Source organism: Cyprinus carpio, chromosome A25 (genome assembly GCF_018340385.1).
Source record: "Cyprinus carpio isolate SPL01 chromosome A25, ASM1834038v1, whole genome shotgun sequence".
Classification (NCBI taxonomy): Eukaryota; Metazoa; Chordata; class Actinopteri; order Cypriniformes; family Cyprinidae; genus Cyprinus; species Cyprinus carpio.
This window is the reverse complement of record NC_056596.1, coordinates 9,040,307-9,058,060: the sequence shown is the minus strand read 5'-3', so window position 1 is coordinate 9,058,060 and position 17,754 is coordinate 9,040,307. Positions and strand designations below refer to the sequence as shown.

Here is a 17,754-nt window from a genome sequence, read left to right as displayed (position 1 = left end):
TTTCATAAATTAAATTCTTTTATCTCCCTTGGTTTTTCTCTGAAGAATGGGAAAACATCAAATCGAGGTAAATTTACGGCAGCCTTACTGATTAAAATGTTTTAACATGATTAGGTTTAATGTGAAGTATAACTACAGTACTATATAATTAATCAAAATGTAGTATACTGATGCACAATGAGACTATTTCTCTCTTATTGTCATGCAGATAAGTTCAGTTCATCCAAAACATGCAGGGAGGAAGACCAATCATCTCAAACATCAAAAGATAGGTGAGTCTTAACCGATCTTTCCCATAAAGTATACAAAAAGACATTCTCCAACTGTCTGCACATGAAACATGCTGAAATCTGTTTGTTTCAGTGTTCAGAGTGGTATGTTGAACTGGATCTCCAACGGTTTTGCAAGCACACTGCCCCAGCCCGGGAGTCCTCTTCTTACGAGAGCCAACTCTGATGCAAAAGTATTTATTTCATGTCATCTAAAGTAGTTTGATATTTAATACCATTTGGTGTTGCATATTAGTGTGCATTCAAAGCAAATTTTTTCTTTGCACATTAACTTTTCTCTTAACCATCTTGCAGTCGCTTCAGAATGAAGGTTCTGTAGACAGGTAAGGTGATGAACAGTATTCCTATCATGTACATCAGTCCACTGAGGAATCATTGTCCATGAAGTGTGTTTGCAGCACACACAAACACACACTAACAGCGTGAGCGCTCTCTGTCTGCCAGGGCTGGAGTTATTGGCTGGATCTCACAGGGAATTGGAAAAGTGGTCCCACAGCCTGATGGGAAATACATACAGGAAAAGACAACAGAATCTGAAGACGTCACAGAGGTTAGCAAACTATGTGCAAGACTTATTAGAATATTAGAAATAACCAAAAAAGAAAAATATAATCTAAATTATATTATTAAAAGCATATTAAAAGATTATTAAAAGATTATTATTATTTTTATTAGAGTTATAAGTAGTAACTTTATATGATACATTTGAATAACTTCTTTGAAAATTAATAATTTTCAATATTTGTTTTACTTTTTCTGTTTTCATTTTCTTTTTCCATTTACTTCAGGTCAAAAATAATGATTTACTGATTAATATTTATTATATTTAATAATGTAACATGTTATTAAGGATATATTACATAATGTAAAAAAGTATCAAATATATTTGTTATTATTAATTTGAAAAAAAAACACTATTAATATATAATATATAATATGAAACTATTAATATATACTAATTATATATATATAAATATATGATATATATATATATAAATATATCACTAGAAATCATCAAACTTTGTTCAGTGAAACTATATGCTATCATTAAATAGTTAATAAATTAGAATTATAAATAGTAACTTCATATGATACATTTTAAAAGCGCTGAATACTTGCAGATCAAAATGAATAATTTTCTGCTGGTTCCTTTGTCTTATTTTCTTTTCTTTTTCTATTTGCTTCAGGTTTATGAGGCAAAGGACCTCCCAGGTGTGTTATCAGTCAGTTTGCATGAAAGTGAAAGTGAAAGTGAAAGTGACATGACATTCAGCCAAGTATGGTGACCCATACTCAGAATTTGTGCTCTGCATTTAACCCATCCGAAGTGCACACACACAGAGCAGTGAACACACACACACACTGTGAACCACACCCGAAGCAGTGGGCAGCCATTTTATGCTGCGGCGCCCCGGGGAGCAGTTGGGGGTTCAGTGCCTTGCTCAAGGGCACCTAAGTCATGGTATTGAGGTGGGAGAGAGCGCTGTACATTCACTCCCCCCACCCACAATTCCTGCCGGCCCGAGACTCGAACTCACAACCCTTCGATTGGGAGTCCGACTCTCTAACCATTAGGCCACGACTTCCCTTGAAGAAAAACAGCCAAAGCATGAACAGCCAAAGTTGAATTAATGAACACTATAGTAAACTATATTTACTGTGTATCTCTTACACCAGATCAGGAGCCTTTGCCACATATACCAGTAGTAGAACTGATGTCAGAAGACGAGGCGTCTGATGTGGAACCAACCGCTCAGTTCCCTCCTAAGTGAGTGTCATTCTGTGAAGCGCACAGGGGGAAATGATGACAATGTTAGTTGCAAATTGGGTGCCTTAAGTTTATTAAAAGTGTTTTGCTTAGACAAGCATCAATATCACCATTACTAATAATCAAAATCATATATAGGGACCTGAATCTCATAGAGACTTAAAGGAGTAGTTCACCAAAAACGGAAATTTGCTGAAAAATCACTCACCCTCAGGCCATCTAAGATGTAGATGAGTTTGTGTCTTCATTTGAACAGATTTGTAGAAATGTAGCATTCATCTGCAGTGAATGGGTGCCGTCAAACAGATGCTAAAAACATTACAAAATTCCACAAGTAATCCACACAACTCCAGTCCATCAATTAACATCATTTGATGTGAAAAGCTGTGTGTTTGTTTGAAACAAAAGATACATTTCTCCAAATCTCTTACTGTTAAGAAACAAACTCATCTACATCTTGGATGCTCTGAGGGTGAGTAAATTTTCAGCAAATGTTCATTTCTGAGTGAACTATTCCGTTAAGCCACTGGCAAATCTCTAAGAAACACTAATGCTTATTTCAATTTGTGAACAGTGTAATGAGCTGGATAAAGAGTGGCTTCCAGAATGCTATTCCACACCATGTGAACAGACCCCCAAATTCCAGTTCGTCCACACCGAGGTCATCACAGTGCTCAAACAAAGGTATTGTTCAAACTGTACGATACAGAAAAATATGCTACATTTTTAATGATTGTAACTGTTAAGCTTCATGTTTGGATTGGTTCAGTTTATTCACCTCCTCCAGAGTCAGTAACCAGCGTGACAGAGATCGATTCAAAAACTCCCAGGTGAGTCACGTCAGATTTGATTAACTCTTTTGCAAAATTGGCATAGATGTCCATGTGATGTCCCTCTTGTTTTCAGTATGATGGGTTGGATTGTTCAGGGTCTGGGTCTTTCAATGCCACAACCGGTGCTTAAAAACAAAGAAGGATGTTCGGTAAGAGAGGTGCAATAGTTTAACTTTATTAGTTCAGGTTTAATAGACGTTTCTCCAAAATGACTCCTTTTCTTTCCACTAGGAGGACGGGAAGATTGTGCAAAATGGTGAGTAAGATGTTCCCCTTTCAATACTGTTTACATAGTTTTTAATAACACACTCAGTTTCTAGCGTGGTTTCAGTAGAATATGAAAACACAGAAAGATCACTGCATGGATAACAACTTCACCTACTCTGTGAGACATCAAAATACAAGTAGATAAACCTCAGGGTGAGCAGTTCTGTTGCAGTGTAGGACAAACTCTTAACTCAGTCCATCTTCTCCTTCTGTTACAGGGGAGAGGACACTGAGAACCCTTTAAACAAAAGGAGAGAGAGCACAACACAGCAGTACACAGTCACAGACAAATGGACAGTGAAGACAGATGCATTTGAAGAAGAACAATTACTTTGTAAATTTCTTGAATGACCAGGCAGCTATGAAAATGTACTGAATGTAATGCCCGACTTTCTCTGTACTGTATAACAAATATATTTTTAAAAACATTTATTTAACTTACTGTATAACTAACCAAAAACAAATATATATTTTTAATAACATTTATGTTTAACTTCAAGTTAGACTCAGTTTTGTATGAATAGCTGGAATCTCTCAGATGGGTGTTTGTTGTTGCAGCAGTGATCTTTATAAACTGACATTTAGATTGGCACGAGTGTACATGTCTTAAAACATTTATGATCCTCATGAGATGTAATTATCATTCATTTTACTGCAAGTTTCCCTAATATGTGTTAAAAAAAGTACACAAATTAAATGAGTAGAAAGAAAACATTATTTTAAAAAGAGAAAAAGTTGTATTGCCTGGACTTATAATTGTGGCTATACTCTGTGCCTGCTTTTCAGGCTGTTTTTAAGACATGTACATTACTGTTCAAAAGTTTTGGGTCAGTAAGATTTAAAAAAATATATATATGTTTTTCAAATCTGTCATGGTCCCCAAGGCTGGATTTATTTGATCACAAATACAGGAAAAATACCTATTATAGTTTAAAATAACTGAATTCTATTTGAATATTTTTAAGATGTCATTTATTCCTGTGATGGCAAAGCTGAATTTGTGTCACATGATCCTTCAGAAATCATTCTGATATGCTGATTTGCTGCTCAAGAAACAATTATTATTATTATTATCAATGTTGAAAACAGTTCTGTGCTGCTTAATATTTTTGTGGAAACCATGATAAGTTTTTTTTCTGGATTCATTAATGAATAGAAAGTTCAAAAGAACAGCATTTATAAGAAACAGAAATCTTTGTACCATTATAAATGTCTTACTGTCACTTTTTATCAATTTAATGCATCCTTGCTGAATAAAAGTATTTATTTATTTTTTAAAAATCTTATTGACCCCAAATTTTTGAACGGTTTTTGAACACTTTATATGTTTTGAATTATTGTCATTTAATCTGTATGTATTTAATGTATATTAATATTTTATATACTTAATGTTATTGTAATATTGTATTAATGCATTTTACTAATAAAGGAAATTACATAATTGCTCTCATGTAAAAGGTTCAGTTTCTATTGGCATAATAATAATAATAATAATAAAATTCCTTTGAAAAACACATGCGGATAACTTTGACTCTATTTAATTTTACAGATGTTTCCTACTTTCTAAACACTCAGATGCCAGTGCGGACTGATGTTTGAAATGTTAAAAGTAAAGGAATTATTAAAGCAAAACAGGTGTAAATTATTGACCTGTATAATTGTTTTGCTTCAAAATACCTCATCACATTAAATTTAAGAGTACAAAAACCAGCGCAGTAATGAATATAAAATATTGTACACCACAGAATCATGTCATGACATTTTTTACATTCCTAATGTGAAGTTTTAAAACAGTCCTCAAGCATGGTTGTATCTTTAGCAGGCAGTGTTCAGTCAGCTTCTGCAGACCTCGTTCTTGAAGAGGTTGACTCTGAAGATGACGCTCAAGAAAAGGAAACATGTCCAACCGGGAACTCACCGCCAAATTCACAACCTCAGTCCCAACCACAAACACCGTGGTCACCAGAACAATCTCTTCCACTGAGTGTCACCACACCCTCACAAGCACACATAGAACTGGAGGACGCAGAGACCCAAACTGCACGATGGACACCCATGATTGAGAGCATCAGGAGAGAGGCGGAGGACACCGCTATATTAATTATGGAGGAACGGTAATAACTCTTTCTCTTGCTGGGAGCACAGTGGGAGCTTGATGATCAAGTATTTAAAGTAACAGCTTTAAAGGGATACTCCACCCCAAAATAAAAATTTTGTCATTAATCACTTACCCCCATGTGGTTCCAAACCCGTAAAGCTTTGTTGTCTTCAAAACACAATTTAAGATATTTTGGATGAAAAGCGGGAGACCTGTGACTGTCCCATAGACTGCCAAGTAAATAGCAGTGTCAAGGTCCATAAAAGGTATGAAAGTCGTCGTCAGAATACACCATCTGCCATCAGACATGCAATCTGGGTTATATGAAGCGACGGGAACACATTTTGTAAGATTAAGAAAACAAAAATAATGACTTTATTCAACAATTCCTTTGTCAACAGTCTCCTCTGTGTCTCTCCATATCACTGTATACTGTGTATCATCTTCTGTATCATCCGCGGCACAAGGATGCGCTGTTTCTATGTGTATTTAGCTTTGATTTGAAAGAAAACAGCGCATCCTTGTGGGGCGGATGATACAGAAGAGCATACGCAGCATATGGTGATATGGAGAGACACAGAGGAGACTGTTGGCAAAGGAATTGTTGAATAAAGTCATTATTTTTGTTTTCTTTGCTTACAAAAAGTGTTCCCGTCACTTCATATAACCTAGATTGCATGTCTGATGGCAGATGGAGTATTCTGAAGACGACTTTCATAACTTTTATGGACCTTGACACTGTTATTTACTTGGCAGTCTATGGGACAGTCACAGACCTCCAGGTTTTCATCCAAAATATCTTAAATTGTGTTCCGAAAACGAACGAGTTTTTACGGGTTTGGAACGACATGGGGGTAAGGGATTAATGACAAAATTTTCATTTTGGGTTAGAGTATCCCTTTAAATAAAGAGTTCACCTAGAAATGAAAATTTGCTGAAGATTTACTCACCCTCAGGCCATCCAAGATGTACAAGAGTTTATTTCTTAATCAGAACAGATTTGGAGAAATTTAGCATTACATCACTTGTTCACCAGTGGATCCTCTGCAGTGAATGGGTGCCGTCAGAATGAGAGTCCAAACAGCTGATAAAAACATCACACAATAATACAAAAACCATCAGTTAATGTCTTGTGAAACAAAAAGCTGCATGTTTGTAAGAAACAAATCCATCATCAAGGCATTTTTAACTTTAAACCATTGCTTTAAACCAGTCCTTTGGACTCTGATTCTGACGGCACCCATTCACTGCAGAGGATCCACTGGTGAACTAGTCATGTAATGCTGAATTTGTTCAAATCTGTTCAGATGAAGAAACAAACTCACTGACATCTTGGATGGCTTGAGTACATCTAAATTTTTGGGTGAACTAGTCCTTCAAGAGTGAACCCCAGACTTATCTGTGTTGCTGTTCTCTGGTGTAGGTTGATACATGAGCGTCTGGCGATGGCACGAATGGCAGAAGAGGTGGCACGTCAGACAGCAGAGATGGCTGTCAGGGAGTTGGCACAGGCCCGGTTTGGCATTCAGACCATTGCAGAAGAGCCAGATGATGATGATCAAGAGTAATTCATGCACACCAACAAAAAATCAATCAGATCAATCCCTCTTTGTGATAAATGTATATACTGTATATGCATACATTTAGAAAAAAATAATGTTTTTGCTTCTGAATATTTTTGTTGAAACCATGATACACTACGATTCAAAGATATGGGTTTCAAAACGTTTATAAATTTTATTCATGTTACAAAAAATATTTCAAATAAGTGCTGTTCTTTTGAACTTTCTATTTATCAAAGACTACTGAAAAAAGTATCATGTTGTCCACAAAAATATTAAGCAGCACAACTGTTTTCAACATTGAAAGCTGATTTTCAGTGACCAATTCTTGAAATTTCACCATTTGTCCCCCTAATACTAAATATTTGCTAACATCCTTGATACAATACCAAAACCTTAATAACTTTAATATTTCTCTGTCACAGATTACAAGTGCTGCAGGAAGAGGAAAGTGATGTAGAAGTCATACGGAATCAAATTGCAGAGTAAGACATATGAAGAATTATATGATAGTTGATGAACAAGTAAATCAGGAATAACCAGCGTATTTGTTAGTTCACGCAGGGAAGACTAATATCATAATTTCTAACTCTTCTCATGCTTTCCTTGTAGCAAACATGTTTTAGTGCTCTTCACATTAGTCATGGTTTGCAAAACAAAATGACTGAAAGTAGGGTCTCTGTATTTTTTAATATGTGTTTTATATATATATATATATAAAAAAGAACTCCCTCATTTCCAGCGCACTGCTTAAGATTTTAAGATAATGTCGTGTCCTAGCAACCGCATCGTATCCCATAGAGGCGCGCGATGACCTCTCTGCCGTTGCTATAGTTACTAATCGCGCCTCTGATGCTGGTTTTCTGCGTCGTCTCAGTGATGGAACATTTTTATCGTTCTAGTTAATCGCGTCAACATATCATACAACTTCTATCGCGTTAATGTATAAACAAACGGCACAAAAATGGATGGATATGGACACTGCATCACCTGATGCGCTCAGAGACCGCGTCTGATTTCAGAGTAAGTTCATTATAATAACAATGTTTAAACTTAACAAGAGAATGGAGATTTTTGGAAATCAAAACAGGCACATCTCAGTCTATCGTTACTCCATCATGCGAAAACTGTGCTTATGTATATAGCTGACACAGATGTGTTAGTTGCTTACCAATGCGATTAGCCTGTTGTTTATATAATAGCTGATGTCTGTAGTCATGCCTTGTGTATCCACAGGTGTCAAGTACCTTCAGTTAAAGAGTTTGTTCCAGAAACACAAGAGGCAGAGGCTATAGACACTGCGGTGACTGTTGAAACCCCTGTGGAGGAGTTCAAGTCCTCTTCACCTCTACAGGAGGAATCAGAGCCTGAACCTGAGCCTGAGCCTGAGGAGCTTACGAGGAGGAGGAGCCCAGCGACTCCAGTGAAGCCGAAGAAGAACCTGAGCCGATCACTCAGCAACCTCAATCCATTACCAGCACCTCTGTTTCACAAACTGATTCACCGGTAATTCATGTATACAGTCCATCTGACTTGAAACTTTCTTGCTCTGACTAGGCATTCTTGTTGGTCCTTCAGCTTTAGCTTTTATTTTGTGAGTTTTTGCATATACAAATTATTCATTGTGTACACCAAGTACATAATCTCCCTCTGGAGTTAGATTGAATAACGTACACTGTGCTCACAAGCACCCTGCTGAAGGGACCGTATTTTTTCTTGGTACTAGTGCAGATTTTTGCCTCTCTGTGTTACAGTGTTTGAAATAAATATCTAATATTTCTGTTATTTTGCTTCAGGTGGAGAGTACAGCTCCTGAAGAGGAAAGCAGTGGTGAGTGTTCATCTCAGTCATTCAGAATAGATCATGCAAACACACTGATGCTAACATAATAAAAAGCCACAGAATGACATCACAAGTGACATACATTACCTCCACATTTTTGTTTCTCACATACAGTGGCCCTAAAAATTATTTGGACATGTTTAGAAATGTAAGAAAAAATTTTATTTATTAATGTCATTGCATTGTAGTTCATGTTAAGTATGGACATATTCCCCTAACTTCTGACAACCAGAAAGTGTAATGTAAACCAGTATGTTTTCCGGCACAAGTGTTTATGAATTTATTGATGTCTTGGAGTCCTGTATAATTGTAATAACAGTACCTATAATTTTATAATTTATATATATATATATATATATATATATTATATATATATATATATATATATATATATATATATATATATATATATATATATGAAATAATAAATTGAAAAATACCTATAAAATTCTAAATTAATAATTTTCAGTCCTGTGTCTGTGAAAATGTTGGGAGGGAAAGTAGAAAACTGAACTAATAGCCCAACTAGATAAGCAGAAAAATCTGTACCATTGAGTTCTGGCATTTCTATTGATTTATTATTTTGTTAAGCTAACAAATTTATTTTTGTTAATATTTTTGCTTAAAAAGTGTTCTTGTGTTATATTTCTTTAAAATAAATGTCGCTTGGTTTGATATTTTATATAATGCAATACATTTTAGGGCCACTGTAATTGGCATTTCTGGAAATTATTCTCAGAATGTTCTGTATAACAGAGCATCAAATATTGTAAACCTTTCATGTAACAGAATGATATAATTGACAATATGCTGCTGTCCCCACAGTCCCTTCCAGATGTGATGCTCTGAAGAGATGTTTCATGCGTGTACCATATGCGCCACAGGCCCTTGACAACTTCAACCAATTCTTGAAAGACATCGATGTCACTTTGCCTAAAGTGCCTTCCATGCCCAATCTGCCCCCTACTCTCTCTCAAATCACCCAACAGCTGCCGTCACTTCCTCCTCAACTGGCACAGCTCCCTCAACAAATTTCCCAGCGATTCTCCAAAATCACCCCACAATTCCCAAACCAGACGCTTTTTAGTGCTCCCAGCTTCCCCGTGCAGTTATCCAGCCTCCCACAACAGCTGTCCAAAATACCACAACAAATATCCAGCCTCCCGCAAAAGGTATCCATTTTTCCACAAAGGCTGACCAGCATTCCACGGTTTTCCATCCTTCCGCAACAGGTCTCCAACATTCCGCAACAACTCTCCAGCATTCCACAAAAAATATCCAGCATCCCACAAAAGATAACCAGCATTCCGCAGAAGATCTCCAGCATTCCACAGTGTGCCCAGCAGTGCTACTCTAACATTCAGAGCCGGCTCAACAAACTTAAGCCGGAACAGGATGCCCAAGGAGCAACCACAGAAGACTAGGGATCTGGAGTTGGACCGTCTTGTTCACCAGTCCCCACTCCATTCCCCCCGTACCCCTTCACCCTCTTCCCCAAGCTCTGTTCTAGACCTGCCCAATGTGCCCTCTTACCCCCGTCTGCCACCCATCACCCCTTCCAGGCAGTTGTCAGGTGTCCCCAACCCTGCCTTCCACATTGAGGACGACCCCACCTCTGCTAGACCCACAGGTGATCCACATTGTTGCCTTTTTTGTTAGACTAGTCTGTGCTATGTTTAGCTTATGCCTTGCTGCTTAGGGAAAATTATGTTGTGGGTGCCTGTAGTGACCAAAGTGACCTCTTTATATTCCAACCATTGACCTCAAGCTCTAAAATCCATTTTACCTTAAGGTAAGTTATAAAGAAGATGCTACTGAAGGTGCCAGTGTCAAGGTTTCTTGTATGTTTCTTTATTGAGCATCGTCTAATCTCCAGTGAGCTCTACACTGAGTGTGCACCCGGCCGTGAATGTGGAAGATGTTGACTCCGACCAAGGGAAAGTAGGAAGGAGATCCCGTCCCATACCACCAATAATAAACCCACAGGACCCCAACCTCAAAACCCTCACTGTCCCTGGTGCCCGTAAAGCTAACCGGACAAGGTAAATCTGCCTTGTTTCATTAATCAATGGATGTAGAAAACCTGTGGTTACATCAGCAAAATTTTGCAGACAAAAAAATCTATTGTCAACGTAGCAATGTGTGAAGTACAGTTAACACTGAAGTCACTTTCAAATCTAGTAGCTTTCTGTTGATCAATGTGGTGAATTCATGTGACCAAATTTCGAACAGTGGTAAATGTAACCACACCTAAAGTGTAAATATTTAGGACATTTGTACTGCACTTAACCTGTGCTAACATGAAGCCCTTCAATTCTGATGTGAACGCTAGTCTGTGTTACAGAAACTTCCTCTTAATGTGTGAGAGAATCTGGAAACCTGACTACTCAGCATCATGAAGTGCAGAATTAGCAATAACATTGAATAAATAAGTTTAACTCTGAAAAGCCCAACTGATACACAAATATTGATGTACATTTTATGTTTTGTTTCTTTTCTGTTCTGTTGTCTGTACACACACTCATGCACATACATACACATATTGCACATACATTTTGCACTGGATGCAAAACAGTGTATGCAGAGACAGACAACCACAGACAGTTTGGACCAAGATGTAAGATGCTTTAAATAAGTCTGTCAGAATAATCCACTCCATATTCTCCACTTCATTTTGTGCATTTGTGTGCATATTATTAATTAAATATGTGAAGACTTTCTCATTACCTTATCATATACCATATCAAGATTTTATTTTTTTCATTTTTCAGTGCATTTAATGTAACTTGTCCTATTAAACTTGTAGAGCCCCATCATAACTTGTCATCTTGTGGTCTTCTTACAGCAAGAGACTTTACTCACAAGATGATGAGGAAGAGGAGGAATTAGAAACTGCAGTCCGTGCCTGGCCAAGCCAGAGTACCACCTCGAGCGCAGATGATGGGTAACTAATAAATACTCTTTTAGAATATGAAATTAACATGAATGCATGGAAATGAAATATTATATATTGATAGATTGTGGCACAAAACAAATTACAGATAGAGGCTAGTTGGGCACATTACAGATATAGGCTAGATATAGTATAATGTGCTTTAGGAAACCCAAGAGCAATATATATGGAATTATATGGGATTTTTTCTCTTTTTTTGGTGGTAAATGCAGTAATTATCTTCTGTCTTCAGGCTAAATCAACGGCCAGCCTCTTCAGCCAGCCAAACTAGTAATGTAGTAAATGAGAGGTTACAGGAGCTGGTCAAGCTGTTCAAAGAGAGAACAGAGCGAGTCAAAGAGAAGCTGATTGATCCAGATAACTCAGATGATGAAACACCACCTGCCTGTGAGTTACCAAGTGGCATTTATTTTAAAGAACGTCAGCAGATGCACACTTTTCTAGCAAATTGTTTCTCATAAATGAGTTTGTTGACAAAACAATAAATTTAAAGTGCTTAAGACAAAAAGTACAGGTTTTAGACACTGGTTGTTAAACATTATTTAATAAACTTAGTTCCTAGTTAATATGGGGCTAGTTGATTAAAAAAAAAAGAGAAATGTTTACTAAATATAATTTAGAAACTTCAATTTTCTGTAAAGCTGCTTTGCAATGATTTGCATCGTGAAAAGCACTATACAAATAAACTTATGGTTAATATGGTCTTTTATGAACAGCCCCAGCTAAGCAAGCTCCAGTTCCTCCTCCTGAACCTCCAGCAGAGCAGAAACCAGAGCAGGAGGCGGCCGAGGCCCCTGCTGAGAAAGAAGAGGAGAAAACAAAGCTCCTGTGCCATAAAGTGAAACCTCGGTCCAGGATTGGTCGGCTTCTGCAGTACCGTTTTCCATCCAGCATTGACCCTTTCACTAGTGAGAGCTCCTCCCATCTCCTGCTCTCCTGTACTCTCTTTGTAATTCTGAAGACTTGCCTACAATTGTCTATGTTTTAGCTGTCTTGGCATTCCACACTTGCACATAAATCCAATCAGTTACTGATTTTCCCTCATTTTTTGTTCTGTTCACGCCCTTTCTCTCCTGAACTTCACATCCTTTCTCATTTTTAACTTAAGCCTTTGATATCTAGCCATTAGGTTTATAAATGATAAAATCTTTTTATCATTTATGAAGGGATACAGTTGGTGCATTGATAATTTAATTTAATTGAATTTATTTAATGATCATAATATTTGTTAATTCGTTTCAATCATTCAAGTTTAATTTAAATAAATTAAAAATTAACAAACATTGAAACTCCAAAAATTAGTTACACCACAATATTTATTTTTCGTAAACCATCTGAGTAAAATAAACACTGAAATCTTCCATTGCTCTGTATTCTCTGTAGGTCTGATCTACGTGCTTTGGCTGTTTTGCGTGTCTTTGGCGTTTAACTGGAATGCGTGGATGATTCCTGTGCGTTGGGCATTTCCATATCAAACACCGGATAACATCCATGTGTGGCTGTTGATTGACTACTTATGTGATGCCATCTATATACTGGACATCCTGGCCTTTCAACCCAGACTGCAGTTTGTGCTTCATGGGGACATTGTGGTAAATATAGGCAAGGGCAAAATATTAGAATATGTAAACTGAAATAAATATTTTGTTTTGTTTGTTTTTCACCTTGCGTTTTGAAAAATATATGTTTTTAGACTGGCAAGAAAGAGATGAGAAATAATTACATCAAAGCTGTACGATTCAAGGTAATGATACATTTATGCTAATTATCATTTAATTAAACACAAAGTTTTGGACTTTTCCAGACTGCCTAATTTGATGTTACTGGACACATACTGTAGTCTAAGGGTCTCATTTCCTGTGTTGCAGCTGGATGTGGTCAGTCTGCTTCCTCTGGAGCTTCTGTACTTCAAAACAGGGATTAATGCACTTCTCCGCTTACCCAGGATCCTAAAGGCAAGCTGCCACTCTGACGGTCAAACTGGGCTTTAAAAAGATCAGTCCATGATAAACTTAGTTAATTCTTTAATGTGTCCTTTTTTTGCAGTTTATGTCTTTCTTTGAGTTTAACAAGCGTCTGGAAGCTATACTGACCAACGCTTACGTCTACAGGTTAGCTGTTAGCGTCTATAAACCTTTGAATTGGGCATTTATTTAACATTTTATTTGAAATGTTTATGCCGGTTCATTTCTCTCATTTCATTTATCAGAGTTATTCGAACCACCACCTACCTACTGTATGCCGTCCACTGCAATGCCTGTCTGTACTACTGGGGCTCTTCATTTGAAGGTCTGGGTTTCTCAGAATGGACCTATGATGGGACAGGCAATAGGTATGTGAATCAGTTCTGTTATTAGCTTTCATTTACATCAAATCCAGTTTTTTTGCACCAAAATAGTTTACATGTTTTTGCTGCTGTAAGAATTATATATTTAAATGACCTCTGTTATGATTGGCTAAGATTGACGCACCAATATAATGTTGTTCATCATAGTAGTGGGCATAATATTTTCAAATGTTATATTTTCAGTTTACATTTTATATAAGTTTAGATTTTATATTATATTTATATGTTCACTTTGTGACCGTTTCAGTTATTTTCGCTGCTACTACTTTGCTGTGAAGACTTTGCTGACCATTGGTGGCCTGCCAGAACCCACAACACTTTTTGAGATTGTGTTTCAGCTCATCAATTACTTTATTGGAGTGTTTGTGTTCTCCATCATGATTGGTCAGGTAAGGCCATTATCATGGTGTGAGAGGCATTAACTGATTGGTTTTCTGTAGCATTTAAAGGGATAGTTCACCCAAAAATCTTCATTCATCAAATACATTCAACAATTCTTCTCTTCCCTGTGAGTGTCCGGTGCCATTCGCGAGAGTACCACGACGCATGTGTGTGGTGCTGCTGACGCAGGAGTCGGCGTTCTGACGTTGAACCCAGATGTGCTGCACCTTGTTTACAAGCAGAGGAATGCACACGCATTCATCATGGTACTCTCATTAATGGCGGCAGACACTGATAGGGAAGAGAAGAATTGTTGAATAATTGAATAAAGTCGTAATTTTGTCTTCTTTGCACACAAAAAGTATTCTCATAGGTTCATAAAATTAGGGTTGAAACACTGATGTCACATGGACTATTTTAACGATGTCCTTACTACCTTCCTGGGCCATAAAATATGGTTTAAGTTCCCTTGCTGTCCATGCAGGGTCACAAAGCTCTCGGATTTCATCAAAAATATCTTAATTTCTGTTCCGATGATGAATGAAGGTCTTATGGGTTTGAAACGACACGAGGGTCAGTAATTAATGACAGAATTTAGATTTTTGGATGAACTATCTCTTTAATATCATTGATCGAGGCTTGCGTTGTGTCAGATGAGAGACGTTGTTGGTGCAGCGACTGCGGCTCAGACAAACTATCGTGCCTGTGTGGATAACACAGTGAAGTACATGGCTTCCTACCGCATCCCTAAAGATGTGCAGAACAGAGTGAAAACCTGGTACAGCTACACCTGGCAGTCCCAAGGCATCCTGGGTAAGACTGTAAGACACACATCAATGCCAAAATACATTACAGACATTCATCCATAATGGCCATTCGTTACCTTAAGATAACAATGGACATTTTGTGGTTTCATGCAGATGAACAAGAGCTACTAGATCAACTACCTGACAAGATGAGGCTGGATATAGCCGTGGACGTCAGCTACAACATTATCAGTAAAGTGCCACTCTTCCAGGCAAGTGCTAAGACTTAAAAATCTGCATAAATTCTAATAAATACAGTACAGTTCAAATAATTATATTTCAATGAATAATTGCAAAATTTGTGGTCAAAATTCTACATACACTTTGCAGTATCTGCAAAATGTTAATTATTTTACCAAATTATCATACAAAATGCATGTTACTTTTATTTAGTATTGACCTGAGCAAGATATTTCACATTAAACACGTTTACATATAGTCAACAAGAGAAAATAATAGTTGAACTTATAAAAATTGACCCCGTTTAAAAGTATACATATGCTTGATTCTTAATACTGTGTTGTTACCTGGATGATCCACAGCTGTTTTGTATATTTATAAAATTGAATTGTGCAAACTATTTGCTGCAGCTGGTGTTAAAATGTATATATGTATAGAATTTTACATATATAAAAGAAAAATACAATTTTAGAAGAACAAATAAACAATTGGATGGATGGATGGATATATAGGCCTTGTTTGTTTTTTTTTGTTGTTTTTTTTTACAATAGTAAGTGCCTTAGGTTAACCACTTTTTTTATTAATTTTTTTTAATGAGGTCATTCTTTAACCTGGCTTGACTTTGTTGCTGTATTCCTTATCTGCATCTCTTTTTCCCTGCATCATTGTGTCTTTCTCAGGGCTGTGATAGACAGATGATGTTTGACATGCTGAAGAGTCTCAGATCAGTGGTGTACCTTCCTGGAGACTATGTCTGCAAGAAGGCAAGGAGCACAAAGATTAGCCTGCATTTCCCATGTCAACATTTTTATATATACTATATATATATTACAGGATGAAGTGGGCCGTGAGATGTACATCATAAAGGCAGGAGAAGTCCAGGTAGTCGGTGGCCCTGATGGAAAGACAGTGTTTGTGACCCTGAAAGCAGGAGCTGTGTTTGGAGAGGTCAGGTAAGGGCTGCTATTTTTAGTTTTGTTGGGATTAAATCCCTCGATGTCAAATTTGCTCATAGTTCATGTCTTCTTCTCCAATAAAGCTTGCTTGCTGTGGGTGGAGGAAACCGGCGGACAGCTAATGTCGTAGCACGTGGTTTTTCTAACCTTCTCATCTTGACCAAAAGGGACCTGAATGAGATCATGGTGCACTATCCAGTGTCCCAGAAACTGCTGCGCAAGAGAGCAAGGTGAGTGCAACTGCTGGAAGGAAAATAATGAAGATTTTCCCATTTTTCCTTTCATTTTCCTCTTTGATGATTCAATGATATTTCACTAGATAATTTCCAGCCCTAGCTTTTGTTCAAATAATGTTTAACCTGCTGTTTGCCCTTAAGGAAAATGTTAATGAAGGATAAAAAGCCTGCTGAGAAGAAAGAGGAAGAAAAGGAGCCCATCTCGATTATTCCTCCTCGTGCCGAGATGCCCAAACTGTTAAAAGCAGTTCTGGAGATGACAGAGAAATCAGGAATGAAAGGAACATGGTCCAAACTTAAGGATAGGAACAATAGATTGAGTGTCTCCTTGCAGGTACATAATAATTATTACATTTATATATACATATATAATTTTACATTAAAATTGACCAAAAAAAATATTATATTGAATATATAATATATATTAATAACTTCTTTCTTATGTAGCACTCCATCTCTTCTTCTGTGGCACCCAACTCACCAGTCCATGAACCGTTCTCAGATCAAGATGCAGAAACTCTGTCTCAGATATCAGACACCTCAATGCAAATCCCCACAACCCCCACCAGCGCTGGAGACGGGAATGTATTTGCTGAAGAGGGTTCAGCGGAGGAGGAAACTAAATAGCAAAGAAGTAATCCAGTGGCAGATAAAGCAGCTATGAAGTAACCCAGACAGCTGAGACTATCAAAATAATTAGCAGGACACTGTTGTGTTCAGTGTTTTGCTTCTGAAATGGGTCATGAGGTCAGGTGAACTCAGGAATGCACAAAACTGTCTTCTCGTTTAGTTTTCTCATTCAGAATATATATAGTAATATATATATATATATATATATATATATACAGAATATATATACTAATGATACAGTAATAAGCAGAATATAACTTCTCATACATCAATAAGCTAACATAGTAGCATAAACCATGAGGTCAACCCAGGATGTCTGGTTGCTTTTAGCTTTGGTCTTTGGTTTGATAAGTGCCTTAATAAACCCTAAACACTGCACTGTACACACCCTCAGTGCTCACTGCTATATGACCTCATATATTTTTAGCATTATGTAGCATTTCTTCCCAGTTTTACAAAGTATATCCCAGTGTCCTGAGGGTTCACTGATTTTCAGCTGTCTGGCCTGTTTGAAGCACAGTAGGTCTAAACTAAAGATGTTACATTAATATGATATGCACAACTACTTTGTAACATTTTCTCTGAATAAACTGCATCTTTTGGAA

At 37.1% G+C, this 17,754-nt stretch overlaps 1 protein-coding gene across 1 annotated transcript in view; it reads left to right on the top strand.

Moving 5' to 3' along the window:
- The window catches only part of LOC109050673 (cyclic nucleotide-gated cation channel beta-1-like), a 23,495-nt gene extending 5,741 nt beyond the window's left edge, over nt 1-17,754 (top strand). Inside the window, exons 4-39 of the mRNA XM_042715916.1 lie at nt 46-67; nt 209-272; nt 364-463; nt 585-613; nt 735-840; nt 1,478-1,502; nt 1,968-2,058; nt 2,633-2,742; nt 2,828-2,888; nt 2,965-3,040; nt 3,123-3,147; nt 4,978-5,272; nt 6,680-6,820; nt 7,244-7,303; nt 8,055-8,324; nt 8,615-8,648; nt 9,545-9,832; nt 9,960-10,290; nt 10,537-10,702; nt 11,236-11,277; nt 11,506-11,604; nt 11,846-12,000; nt 12,330-12,521; nt 12,997-13,205; nt 13,307-13,357; nt 13,482-13,568; nt 13,660-13,724; nt 13,823-13,945; nt 14,208-14,349; nt 14,995-15,154; nt 15,262-15,359; nt 16,008-16,091; nt 16,162-16,280; nt 16,367-16,513; nt 16,661-16,853; nt 16,967-17,754. Coding sequence (XP_042571850.1) covers nt 46-67; nt 209-272; nt 364-463; nt 585-613; nt 735-840; nt 1,478-1,502; nt 1,968-2,058; nt 2,633-2,742; nt 2,828-2,888; nt 2,965-3,040; nt 3,123-3,147; nt 4,978-5,272; nt 6,680-6,820; nt 7,244-7,303; nt 8,055-8,324; nt 8,615-8,648; nt 9,545-9,832; nt 9,960-10,290; nt 10,537-10,702; nt 11,236-11,277; nt 11,506-11,604; nt 11,846-12,000; nt 12,330-12,521; nt 12,997-13,205; nt 13,307-13,357; nt 13,482-13,568; nt 13,660-13,724; nt 13,823-13,945; nt 14,208-14,349; nt 14,995-15,154; nt 15,262-15,359; nt 16,008-16,091; nt 16,162-16,280; nt 16,367-16,513; nt 16,661-16,853; nt 16,967-17,146 — 4,440 coding nt within the window. The 3' untranslated portion in view covers nt 17,147-17,754. The remainder of the gene's footprint in view (nt 1-45; nt 68-208; nt 273-363; nt 464-584; nt 614-734; nt 841-1,477; nt 1,503-1,967; nt 2,059-2,632; nt 2,743-2,827; nt 2,889-2,964; nt 3,041-3,122; nt 3,148-4,977; nt 5,273-6,679; nt 6,821-7,243; nt 7,304-8,054; nt 8,325-8,614; nt 8,649-9,544; nt 9,833-9,959; nt 10,291-10,536; nt 10,703-11,235; nt 11,278-11,505; nt 11,605-11,845; nt 12,001-12,329; nt 12,522-12,996; nt 13,206-13,306; nt 13,358-13,481; nt 13,569-13,659; nt 13,725-13,822; nt 13,946-14,207; nt 14,350-14,994; nt 15,155-15,261; nt 15,360-16,007; nt 16,092-16,161; nt 16,281-16,366; nt 16,514-16,660; nt 16,854-16,966) is intronic.